General features: G+C 44.6%; 1 protein-coding gene across 1 annotated transcript in view; it reads left to right on the forward strand.

Annotated features, from left to right (window-relative positions):
• Positions 1 to 6333: 6333 nt before the first annotated feature.
• Positions 6334 to 14265, forward strand: part of LOC135827814 (DNA polymerase epsilon catalytic subunit A-like) — an 87303-nt gene continuing 79371 nt past the window's right edge. Inside the window, exons 1-7 of the mRNA XM_065340246.1 lie at positions 6334 to 6705; positions 9159 to 9297; positions 9874 to 9954; positions 10204 to 10248; positions 11771 to 11863; positions 12848 to 12927; positions 14023 to 14103. Coding sequence (XP_065196318.1) covers positions 6644 to 6705; positions 9159 to 9297; positions 9874 to 9954; positions 10204 to 10248; positions 11771 to 11863; positions 12848 to 12927; positions 14023 to 14103 — 581 coding nt within the window. The 5' untranslated portion in view covers positions 6334 to 6643. The remainder of the gene's footprint in view (positions 6706 to 9158; positions 9298 to 9873; positions 9955 to 10203; positions 10249 to 11770; positions 11864 to 12847; positions 12928 to 14022; positions 14104 to 14265) is intronic.

Here is a 14265-nt window from a genome sequence, read left to right on the forward strand (position 1 = left end):
TTCACAGAAGAAGTCAGTGATGCGACAACATCTTGCTGATTTGGCTACGTCACCATGATATTCGCGCGGTTTGATACAATTACTTGTACAAATTTATAGGCAACTCTTGAACCTTTGTACAACTTTGCTGTAGAAAAGGTCAAAATCGTACGCCAAATCGCTTGTCGCATCGCATCGCAAAAGTTGAGCCAAGCTCAACTACTTCTGCGATGGCCTGCGATGGCCCAGTTGCGGCAGTTGCGTGGGGTGCGACATGGCTGCGATTTGGGGTTTTCCCGGTTTCGCGTCTGTCGCATTGCGTGTCGCATCGCAAAAAAGCTTCTGTGAATCCCGCTTTAAGGCTGATTCACAATACAACTTTCTGCGACGCGACAAGCGACTTGCGACACATGCGACGAGCTGCGACAGCGACACACGGTTCACAATATTCTTCATGTTTGCGACATCCTCATGCACAAGTAGTATTATGCACGTGCACTGCACGTGCACCCAGGGTCGAAACTGTACTCCATTTGTGTATGTCGCGTGTCGCATGTCGCAAAAGTTGAACTTTCTTCAACTAACTTCTGCGACAGGTGCATTGCGACAGCTCGCGACAGGCAGTTTCTTGTCGCAACAGTCGCAAATCGTGTGTCGCGTCGCAGAAAGTTGTATTGTGAATCGGGCTTTACTCTCATATAGTTTCTAAACGATGCCCAATTAGGAAAAAATTATGCACAAAGTGATCACAGATTTTATGTGGTATAGATGCTGGCATAACGGTTTTTGCCTATGTACGCGTCTATAGTTTTGAAATGGACTGTAGTACTTTGTACATGCACCCAGGGTAGTATGTCACAAAAGTTGAACTTTCTTCAACTTCTGCGAAAGGTGCCTTGCGACATGTCGACAGCTCGCGACAGGCAGTTTCTTGTCGCAAATCGCATGTCGTATCGCAGAAAGTTGTATTGTGGCCTTGAAGCCGATTCACAATACAACTTTCTGCGATGCGATTTGCGACATTTGCGACAAGAAACTGCCTGTCGCGTGCAGTCGCAAGGTACCCGTCGCAGAAGTTGAAGAAAGTTCTCAACTTTTGCGACATGCGACGCATGACATACGCAAATTGAGTACAGTTTCTACCCTGGGTGCACGTTCAGTGCATAGTACTACTAGTGCATAAAGCTGTCGCAAACATGAAAAAGATTGTGAACCGTGTGTCGCTGGTGCAGGTGTCGCGTCGCAAGAAGTTGTATTGTGAATCGGCCTTACAACCCGAAGTCCGGTTTCTGCGGCATACAGTCGAGTCGTGCGCCCAAACACCAATGATGCAAAGGAATATTCGTATATTTGGAATATTCTAGAATACCGACACCAGAAAGAATATTCGAAAGTAGGCAGTAACATTCGAATATACTTTACTCGAAAATTCGTGCTGCGTTGCTGTCTTATGCATGCATAAGCTGCATGCAGTTCCGACCATGATTTCCTGTGTAGTGTTGAGGATGAGAGGGAAGACAATAATGTTCTGGGAACTGTGTAAGTTGTTCTTTGGTCAAAATTGCTCTTTCACCAGTGGATCTTGCTACTATATCCGCGTTATCTGTAGATAACATGACTGGGTCTGATCAAGAGTACATAATCTGTCCCCTTGGAAAATCGCGATTCCGCAATTTTCGTGTGTTTCCGCGAATCTAGCATTTTCCGTTGAGAACGTGCAATTTCTCATTTTGCCTCAATTTTCAGTGAATTCGTGAGCCCACCCTGCACAGATTTTCATGCATGGTGTGTTCTGTGCGCTGCTACGTCACGTAGTATGTGTACTTCTTGGTGTACGCGAAGTGCGTGGCTGTGAACGTTTGTCCCCAGGGCCGAACTTTGACATCGCACTGTTCTTCGCGCTTTGAAATTCCTGGCTAGGTCCTCCATTCACGTTTTTGTGGTCCATAACAACAGTTTCCGCAAATTTACTATGTCTGGCCCACATTTTTCCCTGTTTTGCCCGCAATTTCTTGCGCATATTTCCGAATTTTTGACTGAGCCACTTCAGAAGAATATAGAGTTCGTTCGTTCGCCAAAGCAATATTTGAAGCCGGGAAAATTCGTTCGAAGAAAACACCATTTGTTGCATCACCGCCAAAAACTCAATTTTTCTTCGATGTAGTATTTCTAGGCTTGTTACCAAGAGATGTTACTAATAAGCTAGCCCAAGAAACATCAGCACAATCTCTAAGGACAAAGATAAAGCCGACACTTTCTTCAGGACAAAGATACCGGTATTAAAACAGTACCGGTAGTAAGAAAAGTTAAAAAAAACGAAAAAACGTTTTATTTCTGGAATCAACCGCCCCAAAGAACATACAAGTTCATGGTTGAGAGTCGCGAGGATGGATGGTCCCCATTCCCAGGGTGCCGGCGTCGCATAGCCATAGCCTACAATTGTAGTCATTTCTCTTCATCCCCCTCCCCCCCCCCCCTCCTTGAGAAACGAACACATACTGATACAAAATTTGTAAAAAAGACATACCATTTAATGGTATGTCTTTTTTTTCTGGACGTGCTCACGCATGCAAACTGCACATGGATATTTTTTGAAGAAACGAACGGCTAGGCTTTCCTTTTCGTCATTCGGCTTTTCGATCGGCTCAAAAATAAATCATATTCGGCTGCAGAATCAACTGATTGTTTGAAAATCGGCTGCAAAATTGGAATATATTGGAAAATCGGCTAAAAGAATTGTTGGCATACTGGCTTAAATATCGGTGAGATATTGGAAGATTTGGTAATTTTCGACGATTCTCAAAGGAACCCTCCTAAATTAGCGAAAAGCTTAGCGATTTTTCGGTAAGTCTTGTTTTCGGCGAATTTTTCGGCCGGCCGATTGGGGATTTTACTACATGTAGTAACGATCTTCATGGCTCTAATGTTTGTTTGAGAGGAGGTCAAAGGACACGAGTCAAATGACCTCAACGCACTAGTACTTCAAGTACTGAAGTGGACAGCTCGAGCGATCATGCTGGCAGCAAAATCCTTCGTTCGTAAATGCACTTTGCAACAGCATTTGTTAGGTTTTCGGCGATTTTCAAAGGAACCCTTCAAAATCGGTGAAACTTTGAAGCTTGGAGATTTTTCGTTTCAATAGGTCTCGTTTTCGGCGAGTTTTTCGGCCGGCCGATTTAGGGAAAGCCTAGAACCGGCGCTCACCAAGAGTCGATTCGACTCTCAGCACCCTGAAGACTATGAGGAGTGACATTTTTGGTTCTTGACCATACTTCCCCTTTAGGATACAGTAATGTAGATAAGACTGTAGATAAGACTGTAGATAAGACTGTAGATAAGACTGTAGATAAGACTGTAGATAAGACTGTAGATAAGACTGTAGATAAGACTGTAGATAAGACTGTAGATAAGACTGTAGATAAGACTGTAGATAAGACTGTAGATAAGACTGTAGATAAGACTGTAGATAAGACTGTAGATAAGACTGTAGATAAGACTGTAGATAAGACTGTAGATAAGACTGTAGATAAGACTGTAGATAAGACTGTAGATAAGACTGTAGATAAGACTGTAGATAAGACTGTAGATAAGACTGTAGATAAGACTGTAGATAAGACTGTAGATAAGACTGTAGATAAGACTGTAGATACGACTGTAGATAAGACTGTAGATAAGACTGTAGATAAGACTGTAGATAAGACTGTAGATAAGACTGTAGATAAGACTGTAGATAAGACTGTAGATAAGACTGTAGATAAGACTGTAGATACGACTGTAGATACGACTGTAGATAAGACTGTAGATAAGACTGTAGATAAGACTGTAGATAAGACTGTAGATAAGACTGTAGATAAGACTGTAGATAAGACTGTAGATAAGACTGTAGATAAGACTGTAGATAAGACTGTAGATAAGACTGTAGATAAGACTGCCCATGGCATGGGAGTACATGTAGTAAAACAGTGTTCTATTTTTTTTCCGAATTTGGATAGTCTTTTTTGCTTTTCTTCTTACTTTATGGTTTCACGCTACAGTTCTAGTACATGGTTTCGATAATAGCAGCAAGAGTCCATAATCCCCCAGGAGATTATGTACTCTTGATCATGACCAGTCACACATAACATAATTATATTGGCGTTATCAAGACAAGAGTGCATACTGTAAAATAGGGTCCGGCGGATTCTGCCGGCAGAAAAATTGGCAGAATTCGGTACTTTTTCTGGTAAGTTTCATGCATGTTTGGTATGTAGATAAAAAAAATGGAGCAGAATTCGAGGAATTGCCCGCCATAAGGTTTGTATGGTTCTACCAATTTCACTGCTTTTCGAGCAGAATCCACCGGTCCCTACTGTAAAAGCCTTATATACAACGAAGTGCTAATTCTAACGAGCTAATGAGGAGAAATGTGTTGTTAAAATAGAAATCAGTATACAGAAATCAATACCTAATTATACTGTTCTATTGAGCGTTGAGAATGAGTGAGAATCGTTACCGTAAACCCGTCAATTTTGGGAAATCGTTTTATATATGCGCCTCATTAGAATAATGGCTTTTAGTACAGTAAACAGTTCAACTACCGTATGGACTCTTGGGACCCTCACTTAATTTTTATCGACTTTCCCGGCCAAACACATTTCGACACGCGTGTACGTGTACGTGTGTGCATGTGCTGGACGTCTAGACGTCTATAAAAGCGTCTGCGCGTGCACGACCAGACGTAGTCTACGTGGGAGCTAGCTGTACGAGCGTACTGGACTATTTTTTGTGAATATTTACCCGGTACATGAACAACAGACCGATGCTCTATCAACCGTGTGGATGGTTGCAGAAAGGTCACTTTTTCCGAACACGGTGTCCTCCTATCCACCTTGTTTCATGCTGCTGTCAAACTAGGAACACTATGTACATGTACATGCACACGTATGTTGTTGGTTGACAGCATGACTCCCAAATACCAATCATGTACATGTACATGTATATAAAACAAATTGTTTTCATCATGTGAGTTCACGGTTTTCCAATCCTCCACCATGGCAAATTGTGTTTAGTTCGCCCGTAAAAGAGGCTTTATATTGGTTCGTTTGGACAACCACCAATGAAAAGAATGAAAAAAACCTGTACGAGATCTACTGGACTGTCTGTGCATCAGGCCGGGAGCCCTACACATCAGGGAGCCCTGCACATCAGGGAGCCCTACACATACTGTACCTGCACACCAGGGAGTAGTACAATACCATTGTATCAAGAGTCCATAACACCACACTCTTGAGTGTATTATATATAATATACTAGTAGAAGCCTTTCTTGGCGAGGGCGTATAGTGCTCCTGACTACAACCATAACCCGATCCTACCAACCCCTTGAGTAAAGAGTGTCCGAACCTGGGTTTTCCCAATACGGTTCAAATGGTCGCAAGACCGAGACTCTGCCAACCGGGTTATGGTTGTAGTCAGGAGCACTACAATGTGTCCTCGCCTTGTAACAATACATGCTGTCAAAATCGAAATACTTTACTATGTATCTAATATTGACCGAGTACGAGGTCAATATAGGAAATAAAAGGCGAGTAAAAGACCGAGGCGAAGCCGAGGTCTTTTATTTCCTATGCTGACCAAGTACGAAGTCAATATTAGATTTATCACGACTGACCAAAGCATGTGTTCAATCACTAAAAAGGAGTCAAATATAAGCGGTCAATATAGCCCTAAGGAGTGAAATATGCAGGAATATTTGACCGCTTAGGTATGGCAAAAATCTATTGTGAGTCAATACTACAAGTAAGGGAGTGATAATGACTTATGTACATTGTACCATGACTTTGTACTCTTGATTGTACTGTACTCATGGTACTACAGACTACAGTTACTCCCTGCATGCTGCTAGCTGCTACAGTCCATTTCAAAACTATAGACGCGTACCTAGGCAAAAACCGTTATGCCAGCATCTATACCACATAAAATCTGTGATCACTTTGTGCATAATTTTTTCCAAATTGGGCGTCTGTTATCCAATCCTTTAGAAACTATATGAGAGTAATTGTGGAGCGATCCTGAGCAATATTCCGAAAACTATTCTCAAAAAGTTCCAGCCAAATTTGAAATATTTCAAAAACCCTACGCGTCTATAGTTTTGAAATGCACTGGAGCATGCTGCACACTGACAGTTGTGTGCATGCTCTCACCAGGCCGGGAGTCGTTAAGTGCCGGTATCCCCCGGTACTTGACGACTCCCGGCCTGGCTTATGCCCGGCGCCGCCGCCGTCTTCCTTATTTCCCGCCAAATTTGAACCACGCGTGACGCGAAGAAGAGAGAAACAAAACATCATCACGATCAGTCTGCTTTTGCAGTCTGAAGCATTTTGAAGAATGTAGTCTTTATTACCATGATTACGCAGTAAATAGAATAGTGAAGCTTTTTGTAATGAAATGGTACAGACGATCAGCTCACTATCAATCACGAAAACACTCTTTTCAGAGCTGAACTGTTGCAGTATCTTGGTACCCAGAAAAAGCAGCCTACTGAGCTCGTTTCCCATATTCTGCTTTAGCAATGCTAGTTCATTGTAATTTAGTCCTTGAAGTGGAGATATGCTCTGAGTTAGATTTGAGTGTTTCGTGCTTGGCTCAGTAAGAATTTTGCCGCAGGATATAACTAAACTTCGGGAATGGATAGCGATGGGGATGGAGAAGGTTCGCGTACCAACGACCAATCTGTCGCCAAGAAAAAGTTAGTATCAATTCCTTACTTCTCAAGGTGTTGAGAGACAACATATTTGGCAGGGTTTAGCATCATGTTTCTCTAGGTACTGACGATTGGAAGCCAAGGTGTCATAGTGCCATATTGGCGCCTCTCTTTCCAGGTGTTGATGCAGCCGCTGCACACCACATGTGTGATGTCACAGTTGCGTATCGGCATAGGAATATTGCAGCCTGAACACATTCATTGACAATGACTGCAGTAAAGCGTTTCTACTACTAGTATGCAAAGAACGCACTGTATTTTAACAGTTGGGAGAATGGCACTTCAAAGAGCTGCTGTGATGCATTCCATGTTCACTCACACACGTTCATGGTGGTGGTGGTGGGGGGGGGGGGGGGCAACTTGTAGTGTGACTTGTACTGCTTTGGCATTGTGTACATGCACTCTACCACTGTCAGTGGTCGTACTCGTAGATGTCCTATTCTGTATGTACTTATCCTTTCACTCATTCACGACATGGTCCTTCTCCTGTCTGTCGCCATGCATAGACGGTACGTGACCTCGCACTACCTCATGCTGCGCTCGATACCATGCTCTTCCAGGCATGGCCTCCCTGACTCTTCACTATATCTACACTCACATGTCTGTAAAATACACTTCCTTACGGGCAGTTTTTGACACAACAGTAGAAGCAAGAGTACATACCCCCCCCCCCCAGAGTGTGCAGCGCGTGATCCAGCTCTGCATAGGGTCTTGGTCGAGCGTAATTGGATCTTTGCGTCATAATACCGTACACATCTGAGGGGAACCCGGGGAATCAAGGGTACTCTCGGATCAAAAACAACGGTGCCCTACCTCGAGACCGGCCTTGCGCTGGTGTGGATTGTACGCATGACATCAGAAGATCCGATTACGCTCGACCAAGACCCTATGCAGAGCGGGATCAGGCATTGCACACTCTGGGGGGTTATGTACTCTTGGTAGAAGGCAGTGCTGCACCACTTTTCGCGTGGCTGGAGGTTCCCAGACACCATATCCGTGATTAGTGAGGTTCTGCCACACGGTAAAATGTACCAAAGTACGTATGGAAACCTCGCCGCGGTAGGGGATCAAGTTTCACACGGATTTTTTCATACCGTTTTCCATGTGAAGCGCGCTTCACACGGACTGGTCTCCGTGTGAAAGCTGAACCCAGAGTACATGTGGCGGGAGTTCGAGCATGCTTCGCACAGCAGAACCGGCAGCAGATCCGGCGCAACGTATGAAAAATCCGTGCCAAACTTCACTGCAGTTGACACGGAGTTTGGTACGTATTTCCGTCTAGCAGAAACTCACTTAACTGATGTGTGTACGGTTTGTGCGTTTGGTCCCGAATGTCATTGTACGGCAATTAAGCACTTAACGGCTCTGTGACGAAGCTTTCTTTACTGTAAAACGGCTAATTTTAGTGACGGTGATATTTTAGCGACTTTAGCGACAGGAGTGTTTTCACGAAAGTGTTTCCGTGCCAATCGAAAATTTGCATGTACAGTACAGTACAAGTCATCCTTCTTTTAAAAGTCTGAAACTCGGATCGCTAAAACATTTCATCGTGAATTGGTCCAGATTCAGAAAACGCTAAAAAATTTTACCCGCTAAAATTAGCCGTTCTACAGTAGTTCGACATGTTCTTCTGTCTGGTGGTCTGGTGTAGCCGGTCAAATAAGACCATTTACACATGAAATTTATGTCGTGCCTACAGCAGAGAGACCGTTTGGGTGAGGCAGCGATAAGGCGAGACAAAGAGACAGAGACAGAGATGGGCAGAGAGCCAGAGATAGACAGGGGCGGGCAGAGAGTTATGATTATTGCCAATACTGCCTATCTGGTGACTTTACGTAGTTATCTGCCATGCCCTGTTCCTTGTCTATCTTTACTGGCTGTTTGCCATACCGGTGTTGCCACTGTCGTTCTACTGCCTGATGATTGATTTTTTACTGAGCCACACTCTTGAATGTCAACGAGTTGAATCCAAACGATTTCATGATTTGTAAAGTACCGCGTGGTGTTTAAGCATCGAGCAATGTTTACTACCGTATTATCTCTAATATAAGCACGGTCCTTTATTTTTTCAATGTACCTCCGCCCCGTGCTATTAATGGAGACGTTCCTTTATTGGAGACTGTTCCATAATTATTTCAACCTCACTTCAGAGGCATGTTGCCATGCCAAATTCATGTATGACACACACATTTCAGGGGTTTTTCGCCGGTACAGATAATGAATTTACACAGTGTGCTTATAATGGAGACTGAGCACTTTATTTTTTGAATGCCGCCCCAAGGTGTTCTATTATTGGAGACGTGCTATTATTGGAGACTGTGCTTATATTAGAGATAATACGGTATTCACGGGCCTACTGATATACAGTAGAAACACGCCACTTTGTGGCTGAGCTTCTTCATTTCTTTTTGTTCTTGCTCTGTTTCCCGTTGCCGTAGGAATCAAAAATATGAGTCTGACTCACTGGAAGCGCGCTACCAGCGTGTGCACAAGACCGAGCAGATGGATGCAAGGTTCTCGTTTCTTCCTCACAGAGACCCCACGGAACGACTCGGCTGGCTTATAAACATGCACTCGGTATGGGCACCAGTACTCTACTTGTGTTAAAGTGAACAGTTTGTACTTGAATCTAACAGTAATACTAATAGGGTGTTGGTCAATACGAAAATTAATAGTGGTAGTGGCCTCGGCGATAATTGTACAAGTACAGGAAGTTATTTCGTCCTGAGTCAGTCAAGTGTCAAGTCAGGTTGGCGGGAAAAGCGCGGGCTCCAGGGTGTAGTTCACAACTAAAAAAAATGTACTTTGTGACCTACCCAACTGTGAGATGATTCCATTTGGAACAAATTGAGAGCGAGTTACAGATCGGTTTGAGGACGGAAGTGGAAATGAGTGTCTGTTGGATAGAGCGACCAGTATTGTGGGCAGCGCGGTTTGTCAACTGGAGATCTGCAGACAATTGTGACGGACCTTCTCCATCCCCATCGCTATCCAGGCTCCTAAAAGCTTGGCCATGTCGACTTGCATTGGCAGTGGCCTGCCAGAGATGTGTGCCTGTAGCTTTGCTTTTTGTTCACACCTAGTTTGATTTGCACATTGTTGTTCTGAAGTGATTTTGGTGTCGTGCGATTGCATCGTTTTGGGCTGTCATAGGGTGAGATTCAAGATGAAGACAAACATCTGGTCAGTGTGGTCGACTACTACTTTGTGTGCGAAGATGGCAGTCGCTTCAAGGTATTTTTACATCATAATGTATGATTGTAATACCGTATATTGTTGTGTGCTGCATTGGAAGCATAATTGGGGTGGGCGGGCGGGCTGGCGGATGTACGCGCGTGTGTGCGCTTGTTTTTGCTATGCGCTTGTTTGTGCTGTGCCGTTTACTAGTATTCAGCACCGAACTAGTGTGTTATGCTGGCTGTGTACTAAACAGGATTGCCTGTGTGCTGTGGTGTTGCTTGTGAATTCTTCGCTTGTGTCTAGGCCAGCATGCCGTTCATGCCCTATTTCTACATTTCCTGCAAGAAGGTTGGTGTTTGGAATTGTGAGAAGCGCAAACAGAGCCGTACTGTGCCTTCTGCGTATTGATACACTCTACGGTCATGTTAGGCTATCCTCTTCTGTTGTTCTTAGAGGATGTATTACAATCCAAGTTTAGGGTTCACGGCTTGCCACTAAAAGCACCCGGCACGTGCGCCTCCATTTTGGATTATGGACGCGCGCTACAGGCCGCGACAGCGCCTATCGAAGTAAAAAAATATCGACTCGAAGTCTAGCCGGAGAGCGAACTTTTTGAATTTTTCCTTGGCTTCAGTGGCTTCACTTCACTCGGGCTTTGCATTTTTCTGACTGACCTGGACTTGATGATGGCGGCAGTGGCGGTCTTGGCGAAAGACCCAGTTCCATCTGAGACACTCTGTCGTCTTTTCTTATCTGCATGCTGAGGTTCTGGCAAAGCGCAGCTGCATCGAACCTGACTAGATGTAGCTGCACGCATCCTTTGTTTGCCCTGCAAATCTCGATCTGTTGCTTTTCTTGCTGTTTGGCCGCTGATGCCATGGAAGAAAATATTCTTCCTGTAAAGAGGCCGAAACTGAGCTAGGGCACGTCAAGATATGTAGGGTATACAAAGAAAAAGAAATGTCATGGTCGTTTCAGCAGCTCACGACAGCCAACACGCTCCATCGTCGGGATTGGAAATATCCAGCACGGCTGTTCCGAGCGCTGCTGCTCTTGTTATTCTTCTTCTTCAGAAATTCTCCACACCTTGTCGGCCAAAGTACGCGCGCGCGTGCACGGAAAATAGATGCGCTGAGCCGTTTCTTGTTCGATTTTGACAAATAATGGCTTGTTGTTTTGCTCTCGACCTTGGCTATCTTTCTACCGTTCAGTATTTTACGGAAACGCAACGGCTCCCCCTGTTTTTTAGCCGAACTTTGGCCAAAGTAACTGGAAAACCCGGAACTCGTTTGAAAAAATACGAACGGTGGAAGTCTTGGAACGTCTTTCGTGCGTGTGGATTCAAAAATTCAGGCAGTTTGAGCCAACCGTAATGAATCCCGTAGAGTTGAAAGTGAGTGATATTGATGGGAAAATGCGATTTGAGCACTGACCGATTGTGTGGGACAGTATATGCACGCGCCTGTCACGTGCATGATGTAGCTGGCGACGCTAGCATGCCAATCCGTGAACCCTAAAGTTCCAGAAGCCGGACATCAATTCATCACCATCGTCATCATCATCAGTATATTTCACGTGTGAAGCATTCTTGACAACACTATACACAGGATTTTCATGCGTTCTGTTGGACTAGTGGGCTCACCACTTGGAGTTCTTGCTGCATACTGGGACAGCGTGCCAGTAGTCACGCAATGTTTGCCATACTGTATTGCAGCAAGGTTCAATCTTCTTCTTTTTCACTGATATGCAGTGTACCCATCTGGCCAACACGTGCGCGATCGAGCATACAGAACTTTCCCGTGCTCCTTGTTTTCCTTTTGTGCGTGACCTTTACATGTACTCATCATGATTGTGGTGTTGTGTTTTGTAGGACACGGAGCGTGAGGTCATGTCTTATCTTTCTAAGAAATACTCCGGCTCCCTGGCTAGGATAGAGCTCGTGGAGAAGGAAGATCTGGACCTGGTATGTGTTGACGCACTGTGTCTGTCTTACTGTGCCTCCTTTGTTCTCGTAGCTTCTTTTGGGTGTGCTTGTGGGAGCATATGGCCCACTGTCAATGTGTTTTGCACTCAGTCACTCATTTGATTGTTTACATATTGGAAATCTTTATGCTCACGATGGCCTATTGCCAATAAGAGATGGTTGTTGTGTTGTTGTTGTTGTTGTTGTTGTTGTTGTTGTTGTTGTTGTTGTTGTTGTTGTTGTTGTTGTTGTTGTTGTTGTTGTTGTTGTTGTTGTTGTTGTTGTTGTTGTTGTTGTTGTTGTTGTTGTGTTGTTGTTGTTGTTGTTGTTGTTGTTGTTGTTGTTGTTGTTGTTGTTGGTGTTGTTGTTGTTGTTGTTGTTGTTGTTGTTGTTGTTGTTGTTGTTGTTGGTGTTGTTGTTGTTGGTGTTGTTGTTGTTGTTGTTGGTGTTGTTGGTGTTGTTGGTGTTGTTGGTGTTGTTGGTGTTGTTGGTGTTGTTGGTGTTGGTGTTGGTGCTGGTGTTGTTGTTGCATCATGGGATTTCGCTCTCTCTCTCTCTCTCTCTCTCTCTCTCTCCTCTCTCTCTCTCTCTCTCTCTCTCTCTCTCTCTCTCTCTCTCTCTCTCTCTCTCCTCTCTCTCTCTCTCTCTCTCTCTCTCTCTCTCTCTCTCTCTCTCTCTCTCTCTCTCTCTCTCTCTCTCTCTCTCTCTCTCTCTCTCTCTCTCTCTCTCTCTCTCTCTCTCTCTCTCTCTCTCTCTCTCTCTACCTCTCTCTCTCTCTCTCTCTCTCTCTCTCTCTCTCTCTCTCTCTCTCTCTCTCTCTCTCTCTCTCTCTCTCTCTCTCTCTCTCTCTCTCTCTCTCTCTCTCTCTCTCTCTCTCTCTCTCTCTCTCTCTCTCTCTCTCTCTCTCTCTCTCTCTCTCTCTCTCTCTCTCTCTCTCTCTCTCTCTTTCTCTTTCTCTTTCTCTTCTTTCTTTCTTTGTCCTAGCACAATCATCTTGTGGGCTTGAAGGGCCGATATCTCAAGCTGCTCTTTCGCAATGTCAATAATCTCATGAAAGTCAGAAGGTGAGTTTGAACCTCTGTTGATGGACGCTAGTGCTGTGATGTGGATTTTAATTTTGTTGTTGTTTTGTTGACAATTAGCAACTTCTGCATTGTGCTATATCTGATCATCTCTTTGGAGGTACACAGCATATGGTTTAACCCTCTCAGTGCCACGGGCGACTTTAGTCGCCCAAAATGAGTATGTGTGTACAAATAAATTCGTATCTCCACTTCTACACACAGGAGAGTTACAAACGACCACTCTACGTGTTCAGGAAGACCTTGGCTATCGACTCATCACATCGTTTTGTGTCCGTGAGGATAGATATCGCCAGGGCGAAGCCTGAAGCGCGCGCGCTCGGACAAACAATTTTCACCCGTAGAAAACATGACGTATGCGTATCGCGGGTTTCTCTATTTCTTTCGCGGCAAACCATGCGTATTGGGTATCAAAACATCGAGATTTTCATTGGCTTTCAGGCCAACTTTGTCCGAATTTCGTGCGTTGAAAGTAGACTGCACTGCGATCGATCGCGCGCGCGTGAGAAAGTGCAGATGCTACGAAAATGCAGAAAACGGACTTCGCTCAGGCGCCCTCGCGAGGAAGACTATTTTCGCTGCTTTTTCTCTTCACAGCTGTCTGCCTGGCCACGATATCTTTCCAGAGCGCCATCGTTTGTAAAGATCCGTGGATATACAGCTGAGCTATGAAAAATTGGAGTTCAGCTCAATTCAGAAAAATTTGAATTTTTCTGACCCCTTGGCACTGAAAGGGTTAACCATTTAATAGAGAGACAGTAGTAAAGTCGCTATCTTCAGGTGGCCCGCTCGCACATGTGTACCGTAATAGATATGGCAAGCCAAACGTCTGTGTCTGTAATAACAGCATGCTGTGTACCTAAGTCACCGTTTCTATCTAGCCCTCTCACATGCATTGCTGTCTATAGGAGAGCACACATGGCAGATCTGCATGCAAGCAAAGACGATCTTCATTTAGATGTCCTCTGCCACTGGGGAGTAGCCTTGCTGTCGAGCATCGCACCTCTACGGCAGCGTTGTGTGAAGGCGCGTCCCCGTATTTCTTGACATTTTGTGTGCTTTTGTTTTTGTTCCCAGGGAAGTCCAACCAGCCGTGAGGAAAAACAAAGAACGTGAAAAGTCCCAGAAGTTATTTGAGGACTATTCCTTGCTTACCGGGTGAGATAAGTAGGAAATTCGCGAATGATATTGTCGTGACTTTAACAGGCCTCTACCTCATAACAATGGACTGACTTGGGGAAGCGCAGCAGTTGATATGCATGCAGGGAGCTAGCCAGCACCGGCCCAATCGATAAACTAACTGTCCGTGTTGACTACCGT

The sequence above is a fragment of the Sycon ciliatum genome, chromosome 1, assembly GCF_964019385.1.
Source record: "Sycon ciliatum chromosome 1, ocSycCili1.1, whole genome shotgun sequence".
NCBI lineage: Eukaryota > Metazoa > Porifera > Calcarea > Leucosolenida > Sycettidae > Sycon > Sycon ciliatum.